Below are 15,312 nucleotides of genomic sequence, written 5' to 3'. Positions count from 1 at the left end.
TTGGCCTAGACTAGGGGCTAGAAGAAAGTGTTCTGAGGCCACAGGGAGCAGAGATGGGGGCAGGGGATGGGGGAAAGGGAATAAGAGAAGGGGGGAAAGCGGGGGGGGGGGGGGGCGGATGAGGTCCAGACTGGAAGCAGAGTGGGGAGCAACCAGCTGTGCTCAGAAGCCCCAGCCCCACCAGGCTGTCCCCCTCCCTCCAAAACCCCTTCTACCCCATGCCCTCCCTCTGCCTTTGGAACTTTGCTCCATTTGTGGTCCCTCACAGCCAAACCTAAGCCCAGGCCTGCAGGCCCGGGGCGGGGGACGAGGGGAACCCCGTGGGGGATAGGGGGTGGGGAGGGCACTGAGGGGAGCGAGCTAATGGGCTGGAACCCAGGAGATCTGAGCCACGATGCTGCTCAATATCCTCACTAGTCCTCACGGTCGTCGGGACTCAGGTGGCCGCGGGGTCCACCCCATCGGACCCTCATAAGGTACCCCGGAGAGGAGGCGTGAGGGGGGGTCGAGAAAGCTGGCCGGGAGGGGGGGAGGACAATGGGGTAGCCGGCCCCTGGTCTCCCTTTCCCGCCACCAGCGGGCCGGCTCGCTGGTGCTAAAGGTCAGCGCGGGGGGCTTCACCCGGGGGACCTCCTCGCCGCGGCCTCCGCCCTCCTCCTGCTGCCCCGGCGCAGTCGCTGCAGGGGTCGCGAGCTGCCGGAGGTGGGGAGTCGAGCAAGGGGGAAGGGAGGGTGGAAGCCGGGGCAAGCAGGGGAAAAAAGGGAGAACTGGGAGAGAAGCGGGGGAGCTGGCCGCAAGAGACTCGGCCGCAGCGCCGCCTTCCCCCTGGGCCTCCCCCGACAGGACCCGTCCGCGCGGGAGGCGAGGCCGGAGGGCCGCCGAGCCGAGGGCCTTCCGGCCGCACTACCTAACGAGGCCGCCCCCGGAGCCTCCCCCGGGACCCGGCCACTCCCACCGCACGGGGCTGACGGCCCCGCCCCCCGCAAGGGGCCCAAGGCCCCTCCCCAAGGGATCGGCCGCCGCTCTCCGCCTCCCGCTGGGACTGCGGGGGCTGTCTGACACCCCCTACACAAACACACTCGCCGGCCTGCCGACCCCGTGGCTCCCACACTTAGTTCTCCCACCCTCCCTTCCAGCTCTAAATTCCAGCATCGCCCAGCTTGGGCCCCAAGGCCTGCGGGGAAATAAAGACTCCTCTCTACCTGCCGGGGCGCAGGGCCCGGCGAGGCGAAGCGGAGAGGCTCTCGACACCTGCCGGGCGCGGCTTTCGTGCCGGCCACCCTGGGGGAGAGAAGGAGCTGGGGTGAAGGACACAGTACTGATCGCGGGAAAGTTGCTGCCTCTGACAGCTCCCTTCCCCTGCCGGCCTCGTCCCGTCCCTGGCTCCCCTACTCCGCCCAGATGGAGTCCCGGGAGAAGTCCTGCCCGCCCGAGCTGGAGGAGACCCCGTGCACTACCCGAGGTAGAGAACAGACAGCCTCAGTTACCTCATCTGTAGAAGGGGATTCCGACTGTGAGCCCCACGTGGGGCAACCTGATTAGCTTGTATCTACCCCAGCGCTTAGAACAGTGCCTGGCACATAATAAGCTCTGTACCGATACCATTATTATGATTGGAAGCAAATCGGCCTGGCCACAGTCCCTGTCCCTGTCCCTTGTGGGGCTCACGGTCTCCATCTCCATTTAACAGATGAGGAAACTGAGGCCCAGAAATGACTCGCCCAAGGTCACCCGGCAGACGAGTGGAGGAGCAGGATTAGAACTCATGACCACTTTCTCCTTCATAGAATTCCGGGCGTCAGAGCCCCCGGCTTCTCGGCCAGCCTCCGCCCCTCACCTGCTGGGTGATCTTGGGCAGGTCACTCCACTTCTCTGGGCCTCCATTCCCTCTTCTGCAAAATGGGGATTTAATATCTGTTCTCCCTCCTGTTTGGACTGTGAGCCCCCTGTGGGCCCCGATGAACTGAGATCTGCCCCAGTGCTTAGAACAGTGCTTAAACATGCCGTCATCGGTATTGCCTGCCGTTTTGATCGTAATTGCATATTATTAATTAATTAATCTTATCAGTGCTTCCCCACCCAGACTGTGAGCTCGTTGTGGGCAGGGATGGTCTCTCTTTATTGCTATAATATACCTTCCCAAGCGCTTAGTACAGTGCTCTGCACACAGTAAGTGCTCAATAAATACGACTGAATGAATGAACGAATGAACGAAAGCCCTGCAGCATATAATAATAATTGTATTTGTTAAGCGCTTCCTTTGTGCCAGGCACTGTGCTAACCGCCGGGGTGGATACAAGTAAACCGGGCTGGACACAGTCCCTGCCCCACGTGGGGATCACAGTCTCAATTTTACAGATGAGGTAACAGGCACAGAGAAGTAAAGTGACTTGCCCATGATCACACAGCAGACAAGTGGCGGATTGGGGTGGGGGGGATTAGAACTCATGACCTTCTGACTCCCAGGTCTGTGCTCTATCCACTACGCCAAGCTGTATGGAGTAGGTGGCCAGGAAGGGAGCCGCAGAGCAGTGACACTGCAGCCCAGCTGGAGCGTGGACTGGAGCTGTGGCGGGTGGGAGCTGTGAAGACTCTAGACCGTGAGCCCACTGTTGGGTAGGGACCGTCTCTATATGTTGCCAACTTGTACTTCCCAAGCGCTTAGTACAGTGCTCTGCACACAGTAAGCGCTCAATAAATACGATTGAATGAATGAATGAAGAGCCGAGGCCTTGGGCATCTGCAGGAACACCTTCCAGAAACGCTGGGTCTCTGCCACAGACCAGGAAAAAGTTGGTGTCTGTTTGAAGCAGCAGTGACTGCAGCTACGCCCCATCTTCCCCCCATGCAGTCTGCTCACCGCATTACACCCAGGTAGCATACGGTGAGCCGTGAAGCAGTGATCCAGCCAGGACAGGGTCACCCTAGGGGCAGTGAACTTCCCACCACCGCAGGCAGACCCTGGGGCAGTGACCTTCCCCCAATACAGGGTGACTCCTGAGGAACTGATCATCGTAGCCCCCAGGCTTGAGCACTGTACACTGGACCAGCTGTCAGACTGCCCCTTCCCAGTCTTGAGGGGCTGAGTCTGCTGTCCAAACTGAACATTGATCCAGACCTTTCAATCTCAGGAATAGCCTGCAGACACCATTGGCAGTACTCAGACCCTTAAGGTCGACTTCTCTCTGCCCACCCAGGACACCAGCTTCAGGAGGGGAAAGGTCTGAAGCCTGGGGTTGGGATCCCTTCTAGGCTCTTGATTGGCCTAGCCTCCAGTCATGTCAGAACCAGAACTGGAATCCAGGACTGGGGTTTGGACCTTCCAGCCTAGTGCTGTCTCTTTGAGCTATGGAGTTTGTGCCCAGTTTCCCCATCCCTAATCAACAACTTGCTCCCTGGCCCCACCCTCATGGAATTTCAAGTCCAGTGCAGGAAAACCAGCCAGGGAAACCCTTACAGATCCCAGTGACCAGGAGTGAGGCTGAGAGGCAGAGGTGATGGGTATCAGTGGGTTTTGCAAAAACTGTTTCTCGGGAGTTCACTTTGGAATTTGTAGCTGCATTACACCAAGGCTTCACTATACAGGCAAACAAGTCAGTGTGGGGGCAAACTGAATCCGAGGGCAACAATTACATAGGATTTAAACACTTCTTTTTTAAAATGGTATTTGTTAGTTGCTTCCATGTGTCAGGCACTTTACTAAGCGCTGGGGTAGACACAGAATAATCAAGTTGGACACAGTCCATTGTGCCACCTGGGGCTCACAGTCTTAATCCCCATTTGACAGATGAGGTAACTAAGGTTCAGAGAAGTCAAGTGATTTACCCAGGTTCACATGGCAGACAAGTGGTGGAGCAGGGCTTGGAACCCAGCTGATTCTCTGAATTCTCAAGCCCATGCTCTTACCACTAGGCCATGCTGCTTGAGTATTCAGTTTATGGGAAGAAGTGAGGACTGACAGGGCATTAAGAGGCAGGTAGAGTGGTGAATAGACCTTGATTAATCTCGGAGGGCTTCCTGGAAGTCGATTTTGAATTGAGTTCACAAAGCCCAGGGGAAAGCAAAATGGAAGGGGAATCCATTCTAGAATCTAGAATTCCATTCCCTGAATCGTCCCTGTTCTGTCCCTATTATCTTCTCCTCTTCATCACCAAAGCATAAAGCTGGAGTTGCTGCCCTCAGAGAGCTGACTACCTATTAAAGGACTCAAGTGGTCACAAATAGTCAAACGTTCAACAAACAGTAGAGGCACTCCCCTTCTTCAGAACCTACACTCTCTCCTCCCCTGCCCTCTTCCTTCTCTCTATCCTTCTATCCTCAGGAGAGAAGGGAACAGGAACCAAAACCTTCCCACTTCTGCCGGCCAGTCGGGCCATGCTTCTCTTCCCCCCTCCCCCGAAACACCAGTAAAGAGCGGGGGACTTTTAAATGCCCGAATCCGGCTTGAGTCTGGCTGTGTCCAGCTTTGGGCAGCCCAGGTCGGTCCGGAGGACCGGCCCAACTTGTCCACGTAGCTGCAGAGCTCCGGAGGCCGCGGCTACAAGCCGCTGGAGCCTTGGGTGTGCGGAATGGGCAGGGCCATTAGGTGGCAGGAGAAGGATGTGGATGGAGCAGCTTCGATCCAGGGAAAAACCCGAAGGGAACGGGCCGCAGTCCCGACCTAATCAGCCTAGGAGGAGAAGGGGAGGGTTTGGGGGAGTGAAGGGGCTGGGGGCGGGGGTGACTAACTTTGGGTTGCAGAAGAAGGAAGGGCACGGGCAGGGAACACTCCATTTGCACCCACCGGGACCAGGGACACCCCCCGGAGCTGGGGAGCCGCAGGTTTGGAACCAGGGTCAGGGAACACTTCTTCAGAGGAAGTGTGGAAAGAGTAAGGGTCCGGGAGCTAGGAAACCAGGGTTCTACTGCTAGCTCTGCCACTTACCTGCTGTGTGACCTTAGGCAAGTCACTTAATCGCTCAGTGTCTCAGTTTCCCCATCTGTAATATGGGGATAAAATGCTCGCATTGCACCCCTCTTAGATCATGAGAGCCCGGTGGGACAGGGACAGTGTTTGATTACCTTACATCTAGCCCAGTGCTCAGCACAGAGTAAGCATTTAATAAATCCCACCATCATCATTATCATTCTTCCCTCAATGGGAGGTGAGCCCAGGGAATCCATTCTGATGGGAAGCTGTACAGCCGGGAACACCAATAGAGCCCAGAGGGGGTCTGCATCCATGGATAAGCGACCATGTTGGGTCACTGGGATGGAGAAGGGAGACTTAAGGGTTTGGATAGTCTGTGCTGGGTCTCTGGAAGGAGATTCAAGGATAGGGAAAGGAGAGTTAGGAGTGATGGATGGTTCATCCCCAACATGATGGTCTCCAAGGAAGGCAATCGGAAGATGATCCCTCCAAGCAATCTGACTGCCTTGTCATAGAGAGTCCTGAGCTGGGCAGGCCTTGGAGCTGACCCAGATGGTGCTTCTTATAATCTTGTGTTCTTGGCTTCAGCCAAGGCCTCAAAATATCTGGCTGAAGCCAGAGTGAAGAGAAAGATGAGGAAGATGATGATCTGTCCTACTGAGAATTGAAATGAAAGAGGAAGGACAGCATGAGAGCACAATCGCTCACTTTCTGGATTAGCAGCTGGGCAGGGGTGGCCTCATGTAAGAGTGGCCCTGGGGTCTCCAGGGTGAAACCAAGGATCACTCAGGGCCATTACATTTAGGGGATGGTGGGTAGGTAAGGGAGACTCTTACCTGGGGGCTCCAGAGCATTTCAGGCCTACCCTTAAGAGAGAGAGGCCGGGGGAGAGAGTGGCTAAGGATGCCCACTTATCAGGGCTCTGGTTTTGCCCCCTCAGTGGCTCCATACTCCATTCCACCCAAAGCCAGGTCTGTGAGGCGGGGAAGGGGACAGGAAGAGAGGGCAGGGAAAGGGGCAAAAGATCAAAAGCATTGTAGGAGGGACCGTGTCGGAGGGAACTGGATGTTCTGGCTTACAGCCCCTGCCCTCGCCACAACCTGTTTAGTAGAAGACCGGCCTGTCCCTCAGGTCCCCCAACACTCCCACTGGCTCAGCCCCTCCCAGGTCCTAATTCTCATTCCAGATATAAGGCAACCACTTCCTCCTCCCACTGCCCTCATAGTGACCGGGATCTCTGCGGCAGCTGCAGTCCCAGGGTGAAGAGAAGAGACCCAGGCACCGAGGTCAGGTGGGACCCACAGGGGGGTCGATGAGAAGTTGGTGGGATTGGTGATCAATGAGGACACAGGCACCGGGTAGGGGGTCAGTAAAGTCACAGACAAGGGAGAGGTTGGTGGAGACACAGGCCGGGGGGAACCAATAAGAAAGGGCCATGGAGGTCAGTGGGTGGACTGGGAGAGGTCTAGAAGGGGGCTGGGGTGTCTAAGGGGATGAGCCACCCCATCCCATCCCTCTCCCCACCTCCCCTCTCCCTACTAGGTGCGATGGCACCAGCTTCCCCCAGGACCCCCACGCTGTTCCCACTATTCTTTGTCCTCGCCCTGGACCCTGCGCCAGCCCCGGCCTTGCTCCCCTCTCTGACGTCGAAGGCCCGAACCTTCCAGCTGATGCATATCGACTTTCCCAGGTCCAACTTTGCACCCGGATTCCGGGGCTACTGCAACGGGTTGATGGCTTATGTGCGCGCGCAGCGTGAGAGCTGGCAGTGTCCGGAGAGGCACTTTGTGCTGCACGCGCCCTCGCACTCCGTGCGTGCCCTCTGCGCACGCACCGACTCCTTCTGTGAAGACTTTGGCGAGTTCTGCACACTCAGTCGCAAGCCCCTCCCAGTGACCACATGTGCCCGCACCCCTGGGCTGCCCCCATCGGTCTGCCGCTACAATGCCACCGTGCATGTCCAGTCCCACAAAATCTGGCTACTCTGCTCCAGCAAGTTTGAGGGCTTCCCGATGGATATCATTGGTGTCTCCTAGGTGGGTGGGAGGCCAGGTGAAGCCTTGCAGTTGAGGGGGTGGGGCAGGAAGCAGGGTAGGCAGTAGGGCAGGGAGCAGGGCTGGGAGTCCTCAGTGGGGAAACAGGCCAGCAGCAGCCCCCATCGCCCTCCCCAGCTGCAAGTCTCCCCACAGGTCTGATTCAGCTCTCCCTCCCCACCCTTCCCCCACTTTTCTCCGGGGTGACGGAGGGGTTTCGGGAAAATGGCCCACATGGTCACCATCCCACCTCCACAGATAGCTTTCACCCCCCAAATGGTCATGACTCTTCCCTCTCCTGAAGTTTCACTCTTGGGTAAGGGGGATCAGGATCCCTGGGGATGAATCTAGGGTTCTGGGTTCTCTGAGAGGCCCTTCCCCCTCCTGCCATGTCCAGGCCCCTTGTGTACTAGGGAGGGGGTGTGTGCAGTGTGGGGGTGTCCTCCCCCCACCCCGGCCTCCCTCCGGGGTCTGAGGGCGGGGGGAGGGGGAATGGTCCTGCTGCAATCTACCTTGAGAAATGTGGGAGAGAGGTAGAGACCTGAGAGAGAGACTTTGAGAGGTTGTATCTCATAGATACAAGTAAACTGAGAGACAGTCTCTGAAAACAATAGAAGACAAACATGAGAGACGCTTTCTGAGATAGAAAGGTCATCTCTGAGAGACAGATTGAGAACCCCATATCCTAGGGACCCCACAACTACCTGCCTTTAGGTAAGGGACAGAGAAGGAATTCTGATCTTCCTGAATTCCAATCCCCCAGCCCAGGGGAGGGAAGAAAAAGAGAGGGTTTTGTGTAGATGAAATGACCAGTGAGAGGCAGTGGCCTAGGACTATCTATCTCTGGACGAGATATCTGGGCTGGGGTTCTCAGGTGAGGTTCTTCCCCAGACTCTATCCCATCTGCTGCTGTTGCACAGAGTTTATTGTCTCCACTGGTAACCCCAGGGTCAGGGGAGAGTTCCCCACCTCCCAGCCCCCTATGCCCCGGTCTTCTTGTCATAGGTGCCTGCACCCTTGTAGGCGCCCACGTAGCCAGAGTGGTCCTGCACGTCTTCGCGCCCCGCGATCCCCTTGCCTTTGCCGCTCTCATCAAAGCGCTCTTTGTGTGAGCCCGTGTAATGGCTGGTGTCCGTCAGCCGATCCACACCGCCTACCGAGGTCATCGCTTTCTGCGCCCAGACACAGGCCCCGGGCAGAGACCAGGGCCAGCCACTGTCAGGTGGCCTGCCCCGAGCAGCCTCTGCCCAACAGAAGCCCCCTCCCTGAGTACCAGCACTCCTTCCCACTTAACACCTCATAGACCTGGTTCCCGGGGATTAGACCCACTGAGCTGGCCTGGGGCAGGGAAGGGCTGCAATCAGACTTGTTCAGACTGACCCATGGAGTGGGGGGTGGGTGGGGGTGGGCTGGGCCTCTGTAGAGACCTGGGTTGTCTGGGATTCCTGTCCCTACTGGTCTCCCCCTCCTCCCCTCCACTTCCCTCCCACCCTCCTCACCCCCTTTCTCCCCCTTTTCCTCTCTTCACCCCCACCTTGCCCTCTCAGAGGACAGGGGTGGGGCCGGCCCTCCAAGAGGTAGGGTCCGTGAGGGAGAGAGGGCCCAGCTGGGGTCGGAAATCTGGGTGAGAGGACTCACGGTGACGCCGGTGGCCGTCGGCCCCTTGCCCTCCATGAGGCGGAAGATGGCCTGCAGCGCCTCGTCTGCACTCTGACCCTTGAAGCGTTTGGCGCCCAACTCCTTCACCGCCTCTTGGAACTGCTGCCACGTGATGGTGCGGGCACCCTTCTGCCTGCCCATGGACAGAACAGCCCTAAGCTTCCAGCCGCGTCCCTGGACCCAGTGCAAGAGCCCAGGGCACTCCATAGCCCGAGACCCGCAAGGGGAGAGTGGATGAATGAGCAAGAGAACCTGCCCCTCTCTCACCCTCCTCCCAGGGACCCCACCTCCCCTCATGTTCTTTTGCCCTTGTGTCTCCCCCTAACTCCCTGAGTCACCCAGAACCTCTCAACCCCTAGTCTCTCATCCTTAGTACAGTGCCATGTATCCGGCGGGAGCTCAATAAACAATGCCATGTCTCCATTTATCCTTCCAGGGATCCCACATCCACTGCCTGAGAAAGGGGAGCCCTTTGTCCAAAACCCCCTGGGCCCTACCCTTCGCCCCTTACTTGACTTTGCTGAACACAATGTCCACGTCGGTAGAGGTGACAGATTTCCCATCTAGGATGCCACAGTCCTTGCAAAGCTTTGAAAAATTTTTGTTGTTGAGTTCAGTGCCTTGGCTGGAAGAGTCTCCGTAGGCTGCAAAGCGCTGGAAAGTTTTCTCTGCCTCTGAAGCCATGGTTCAGCTGTGGGCGGCGACAGCGAGGGAGATGGTGGAGCAGGGGAGCGGGGCTTTGCGGGGAGATGAGAAGGTGCAGGGAGGATTGGGTGGGGAGGAGGCTGAGAAAGGGTGAGGAAGGGGTAGAGCAGCTGGGACAGATGCCTGCAGCTGAGTGAGCAGATGGTCTCTTTGTGGGGGCAGGAACTGGTTTGTTGGGGGGTGGGGGAGTGGGATGGAGAACAGAGCCAACTGTGACCTCATCACTGCCTCTGTGACCTCATCACCAGCTCCACTCCCATGGCGACTGCTACCAAATGGCTACCACACTGATCCAACCGCTTATCATCTCCCGCCTTGACTGCCGCATCAGCCTCCTCACTGACTTCCCTGACTCTAGACTTTTTCCCATCCCAGTCCGTACTTCACTCAGCTGCCCAGATCACTTTTTTAAAAACCTCTCTGTGCATATCTCCCCACTCCTCAAAAACATCCAACGGTTGCCCATCCGTCTTCACATCAAACAGTAACTCCTTACTCTAGGATTTAAAGCAGTCAATCAGGTCCCCACTCCTACCTAATCTTGCTCATCTCCCGCTACAACCCAGACCAGACACCTCACTCAGCTAACATCAACCTACTCACTGTACCTCCCTCTCATCCATCCCGCCACTGACCCCTTTGCTCATGTCCTCCCTCTGGCCTGGAACTCCAGCAGCGTGGCTCAGTGGAAAGAGCACGGGCTTTGGAGTCAGAAGTTATGGGTTCAAATTCCGCTCCACCAATTGTCGGCTGTGTGACTTTAGGCAAGTCACTTAATTTCTCTGTGCCTCAGTTCCCTCATCTATAAAATGGGGATTAAGACTGTGAGCCCCACATGGGACAACCTGATCACCTTGTATCCCCCCAGTGCTTAGAACAGTGCTTTGCACATAGTAAGCACTTAACAAATACCATTATTATTATTATTATTATTATTATTATTATTATTATTATTATTATTATATCAGAAGCAGCATGGCTCAGTGGAAAGAGCCCAGGCTTGGGAGTCAGGGATCATGGGTTCTAATCCCGGCTCCGCCACTTGTCTGTTGTGTGACTTTGGGAAAGCCCCTTCACTTCTCGGTGCCTCAGTTCCCTCATCAGTAAAATGGGGATTAAGACTGTGAGCCCCATGTGGGACAACCTGATTACCTTGTATTCCCCCCAGCGCTTCGAACAGTGCTTGGCACATAGTAAGCGCTTAACAAATGCCATCATTATTCATGGGTTCTAGTCCCGGCTCATGGGTTCTTGTCCCGGCTCCGCTGCCTGTCAGCTCTGTGACTTTGGGCAAGTCACTTAATTTCTCTGTGCCTCAGTTACCTCATCTGTAAAATGGGGATTAAGATTGTGAGCCCCACATGGGACAACCTGATCATCTTGTATCCTCCCCAGCGCTTAGAACAGTGCTTTGCACAAAGTAAGAACTTAACAAATACCAAAATTATTAATATTATATCAGGCAGACCACACACTCCCACCTTTAAGGGGTAGGTCGGTGAAGGGGGAGAGGCCCCAGGCAGGGTCGGTCCCCACCTTCAAAGCTCTGCTAAAATCACATCTCCTTTCCCTGCTCTGTTCGCCCTCCCTTCTGTGTTACCTCTGATTAATCAATTGTATTTATTGAGGGCTTACTGTGGGCAGAGAGAGCAGTGTATTAAGTGCTTGAGAGAATACAATATAACAGTGTAGGTAGACATATTCTCTTTCCATAAGGAGTTTACAGCCTAGAGGGACTTGGGTCAGTATACCTCAAGCCCTTTGGGTGTTTTTTTTAAAATGGCATTTGTTAAGTGCTCACGACATTTCAGGCACTTTTCTAAGCACTGGAGTAGATACAAAGTAATCAGATCGGACACAGTCCAAGACCCACATGGGGTTCGTAGTTTTAATCCCTATTTTACAGATGAGGTAATGGGTCCAGAGAAGTTAGGTGATTTGCCCAAGGTCACACAGCAGGTAAGTGGCAGAGCTGAGAGTAGAACCCAGTCCTTCCGTCTCCTAGACCTGTGCTCTATCCATTCATTCATTCATTCAATTGTATTTATTGAGCGCTTACTGTGTGCAGAGCACTGTACTAAGTGCTTGGGAAGTACAAGTTGGCAACATATAGAGACGGTCCCTACCCAACAGCGGGCTCACAGTCTAGAAGGGGGAGACAGACAACAAAACAAAACATATAAACCAAATAAAATAAATAGAATAAATATGTGCATGTAAAATAAATAGAGTAATAAATATGTACAAACATATATACATATATACAGGTGCTGTGGGGAGGGGAAGGAGGTAAGGTGGGGGGATGGGGAGGGGGAGTAGGGGGAGAGGAAGGAGGGGGCTCTGTCTGGGAAGGCCTCCTGGAGGAGGTGAGCTCTTAGTAGGGCTTTGAAGGGAGGGCTTCACACTCTACACTGTAGACCACACTCCTTTCCACCCCCACAGTGCTTCTGTACATATCCTTATACTCTGCTGCTTCCCCTGACTGTAATTTATTTTAATGTCCATCTCCCTCACTAGTTTGTAAGCTCCTTGAAGTTAGGGATCCCATCTACCAACTCTATTGTAGTGTACTCTCCCAAGTGCTCAGTATAGTGGTCTGCACACGGTAAAGGCTCAGCAGAGAAGCAGCCTGGCCTGGTGGAAATGGCACAGGCCGGGGAGTCAGAGGACCTGTTTTCTAATCCCAGCCCCACCGCTTGTCTGCTGTGTGGCCTTGGGCAATTCACTTAACTTCTCTGGGCCAGCTACCTCATCTGTAAAATAGGGATTAAAACTGAGCCTTATGTGGGACAGGGACTATGTCCGCCTCGATTATCTCATATTTACCCCAGCGCTTAGTAGAGTGCCTTGCACATAGTAAGTGCTTAACAAATACCATTAAAGAAACTGCAACTGTTTAACTGTTTGACTGATCATAATGCAACCGGATTGGGACCAATATTCTCCACTTCAGGAGTCTATTTTGAGGGGGTGCTAATCAATTAATGAATAGTACCGATTGATTCAGTTCTCTAATAACAACCCAACCACTGTACCTCACTCTCATCTCTCTTGCTACTGACCCCTTGCTCACACCCTCTCTCCTTCCTGTAACTCCCTTCCCCTTCATAGAGGACAGGTCATCACTCTCCCCACTTTCAAAGCCCTACCTATTCTTATTGTTATTATGGTGTTTGTTAAGCACTCAGTATGTGCCAAGCACGATTCTAAAATCACATCTCCTCCAGCGAGCCTTCCGTGAAGAATTTCTCATCTCCCTATCCTATTTTCCCTTCCTTCCGCATCATCTACACATTTCAGTCTGGGTCCCCTCACCCCTGCCCTTACTCTTGCACTCACAGCACTTATTCATTCAATCGTATTTAATGAGCACTTACTGCATGCAGAGCACTGTACTAAGCGCTTGGGAAGTACAAGTTGGCAACATATAGAGATGGTTCCTAGCCAACAACAGGTTCACAGTCTATGTACATATCCTTAAACTTGATTGCCTTCCCTACTTGTAATTTATTTTATATATACTTAAAACATATACTATAAATTATTTATTCATATTAATGTCTGCCTATCCCTCTAGACTGAATGCTCATTATGGGCAGGGAATGTGTCAGCTAATTCTGTTGTCTTGTACTCTCCCAAGTACTTAGAACAGTCCCCTGCACATACTAAGCGGTCAATAAATACCACTGGTTGACTGATTATTTTAGTGTTATGTAGGGCTCTGCCCACAATAAGCACTCAATTAATATCATCAATCGTATTTATTGAGCACTTACTATGTGCAGAGCACTGTACTAAGCGCTTGGGAAGTACAAATTAGCAACATAATATCACTGATTGATTGATTAATACTGAGAGCTTACTATGTGCAGAGCACTGTACTAAGCACTTGGGAGAGTACAATAGTTAATGGAAATGATTCCTGCCCTCAAGGAAATTGTAACGTACACCAAACCCACAGGTAGCAAAATAAATTACATGTACATGAAACAACCAAGAATAAAGTTATGTACATAAGTGCTGTAAGGAGGTAACTACCAGGGGTATTTTCACCAGGGGTGCTGGGGGAGGTCTGGCACTAAGAGTATCATCTGTACTGGTTGGGGAGGAGGGGAGGTCTATACTCTATGGTATAGTATTCTCCCAAATGCTTATTACAGTGCTCTGCAAACAGTAAGCATTCAATCAATCCATTAAGCAATCATTCGAAGGTATTTATTAACTGCTTACTGTGTGCCTACTACTTACTCTAATAAGCAAGCAGGCAATCAATCAATTGTATTTACTGAGTGCTTACCGTGTGCAGAGCACTGTATTAAGCACTTAAGAGCGCTTAGAACAGTCCTTGGACCATAGAAAGTACTTAGCAAATACCATTATTATTATTATATAACAGAGTGGGTAGACATGTTCCCTGCCCACAAAGAACTTACAGTCTAAAGGGAGAGAAGAGCACTTGGGAAAGTACAATACATCAGAGTTAATAAACAAGTTCCCTGACAACAAGGAGCCTGTAGTCTGGAAGAACTGTCCTTGATGGGTTGATTGATTGGAAGGGGGTTGCACCAAGGGAGCCTGCACCAGGGGAAGCTGCACCAGGGCACCCAGGCTACACCAGAAACAACCTGGTTTGGACTCCAACCAGCCAAGAGATTCTAGTGATGACATTTTCTGCAGTCCAAAAGTTGGTGGGTGTGAGACCGGTATATAGAACACACCCCTGACTCTGCTCCCAGTGTCTCTGGCTCCAAACCCCCGCGGGGCAGGGCCTCACCTCAGACTGGGAACCTGGGAGCCTTAGGGAGGCCCGGTCCCACCACTCTCACCTCCAGCTCCCAGGCCTGCCCCATGCCCCAGCCCACCAGCCTGGTTTAGACTAAATCTGACCCCATTCCCCCAACCCCTAGCCCAGTGGGACAATCCCCATAGGAAATTTCCTGCTGCCTCCCCCTCTAGCCTCCCTCCTTCGGTCCCCACTCTGGCACCTGGGACCCTTATCGAGTTCCCCTGAGTCATCCTGAGACACATTTAGACCTGCAGACACTGCTCTACCCCCTCCCCTTCTTGGCAGCACTCCCTCCCCTTCTCAACTAACCCCCATCCCCAAAACCCCTGCCCCTCCAACTCCATGGAGTCCCAACAGCATGGGGACCCCTACTCCATACGGACCCCAGGCTCCAGAGATCCAGACACTGAGGACCCAGACATTCTCCACTAACACTAAACAGGAGCAGGAACAGCAGGAGCAGCAGCAGCAGCAGCAGCAGACAGTTAATCATCTTTATTGAGCTCTGTGTGCAGAGCACTGTACTAAGCGCTAAGCTAAGCTCCCACAAGGAGCTGACAGTCTAGAGGGGAGTTTACATTCTCAGCAGCAGCACTAGCAGCGACAACAAGCCCCAGGCTCTGGTTCATTAGCCCTTTTTCCCTTCCCCACAACCAGTAAAGGGTTAAATCACCAAGGAGAACGGGGCCTGGGCTGGGGTCCAGGATGCCTGAGTCCTGTGCCCAGCTCCTCAGGGAGCGGGCAGAGGGAGGGAACGGGGACTGGGGTGGGGGCAGGGATTTCCTGATTCCCAACCCCAGTCCAGGGAACGGAGCCCTAGGAATGAGGGAACCGAGGCTTTGGGATGACCCTGCCCCCCTCCTGCGTCCTCCTCCGTCTCCCGCCACTCCCCGTTTCCCTCTCTCCCTGCTTTCTCCCTCCCACGGCCTTTGCCAATAGAGAAAGAAAGGAACATTGATGCTGGGGGCCGGGGGAGGGGGTGGCTGGGCTTCCCACTGACCATTGTCCCCCCAGCCTTGGGTCGGCTCCTTGGAGAGGGGGAGAGAAACCCGGGGCAACATCCCCAACCGCCCGGGAGACCCCTACCCCGCCCAGGAGCTCCCCATTGTGTGTGAGGGTGGGGGCGGGGGAGAGAGAGAGAGAGAGAAAGAGAGAAAGGCGTGAACTCTGGCTGCGAAGGGGAAGGAGGGGGGATTTAGAGATTAACAGAGTAACAGAGG

General features: G+C 54.1%; 2 protein-coding genes across 2 annotated transcripts; one reads left to right on the top strand and one right to left on the bottom strand.

The window, feature by feature from the left end:
* Positions 1-6,161: 6,161 nt before the first annotated feature.
* RNASE13 (ribonuclease A family member 13 (inactive)) lies at positions 6,162-6,945 on the top strand. Its single transcript, XM_038741114.1, has 2 exons — positions 6,162-6,195; positions 6,452-6,945. Exon 2 carries the CDS (start codon positions 6,457-6,459, stop codon positions 6,943-6,945), a length of 489 nt encoding a protein of 162 aa, XP_038597042.1. The 5' UTR covers positions 6,162-6,195; positions 6,452-6,456.
* A 904-nt stretch (positions 6,946-7,849) lies between these two features.
* On the bottom strand, positions 7,850-9,470 carry TPPP2 (tubulin polymerization promoting protein family member 2). The gene is made up of 3 exons (XM_038741438.1): positions 9,113-9,470; positions 8,581-8,734; positions 7,850-8,114 (listed from the first exon to the last, which is right to left on the bottom strand). Exons 1-3 carry the CDS (start codon positions 9,283-9,285, stop codon positions 7,923-7,925), a joined length of 519 nt encoding a protein of 172 aa, XP_038597366.1. The 5' UTR covers positions 9,286-9,470; the 3' UTR covers positions 7,850-7,922.
* Positions 9,471-15,312: the final 5,842 nt, after the last annotated feature.

Source organism: Tachyglossus aculeatus (assembly GCF_015852505.1).
Source record: "Tachyglossus aculeatus isolate mTacAcu1 chromosome 12 unlocalized genomic scaffold, mTacAcu1.pri SUPER_6_unloc_1, whole genome shotgun sequence".
Lineage (NCBI taxonomy): Eukaryota > Metazoa > Chordata > Mammalia > Monotremata > Tachyglossidae > Tachyglossus > Tachyglossus aculeatus.
The sequence above is the reverse complement of the archived record's forward strand: the minus strand, read 5'-3'. Positions and strand labels throughout refer to the sequence as shown.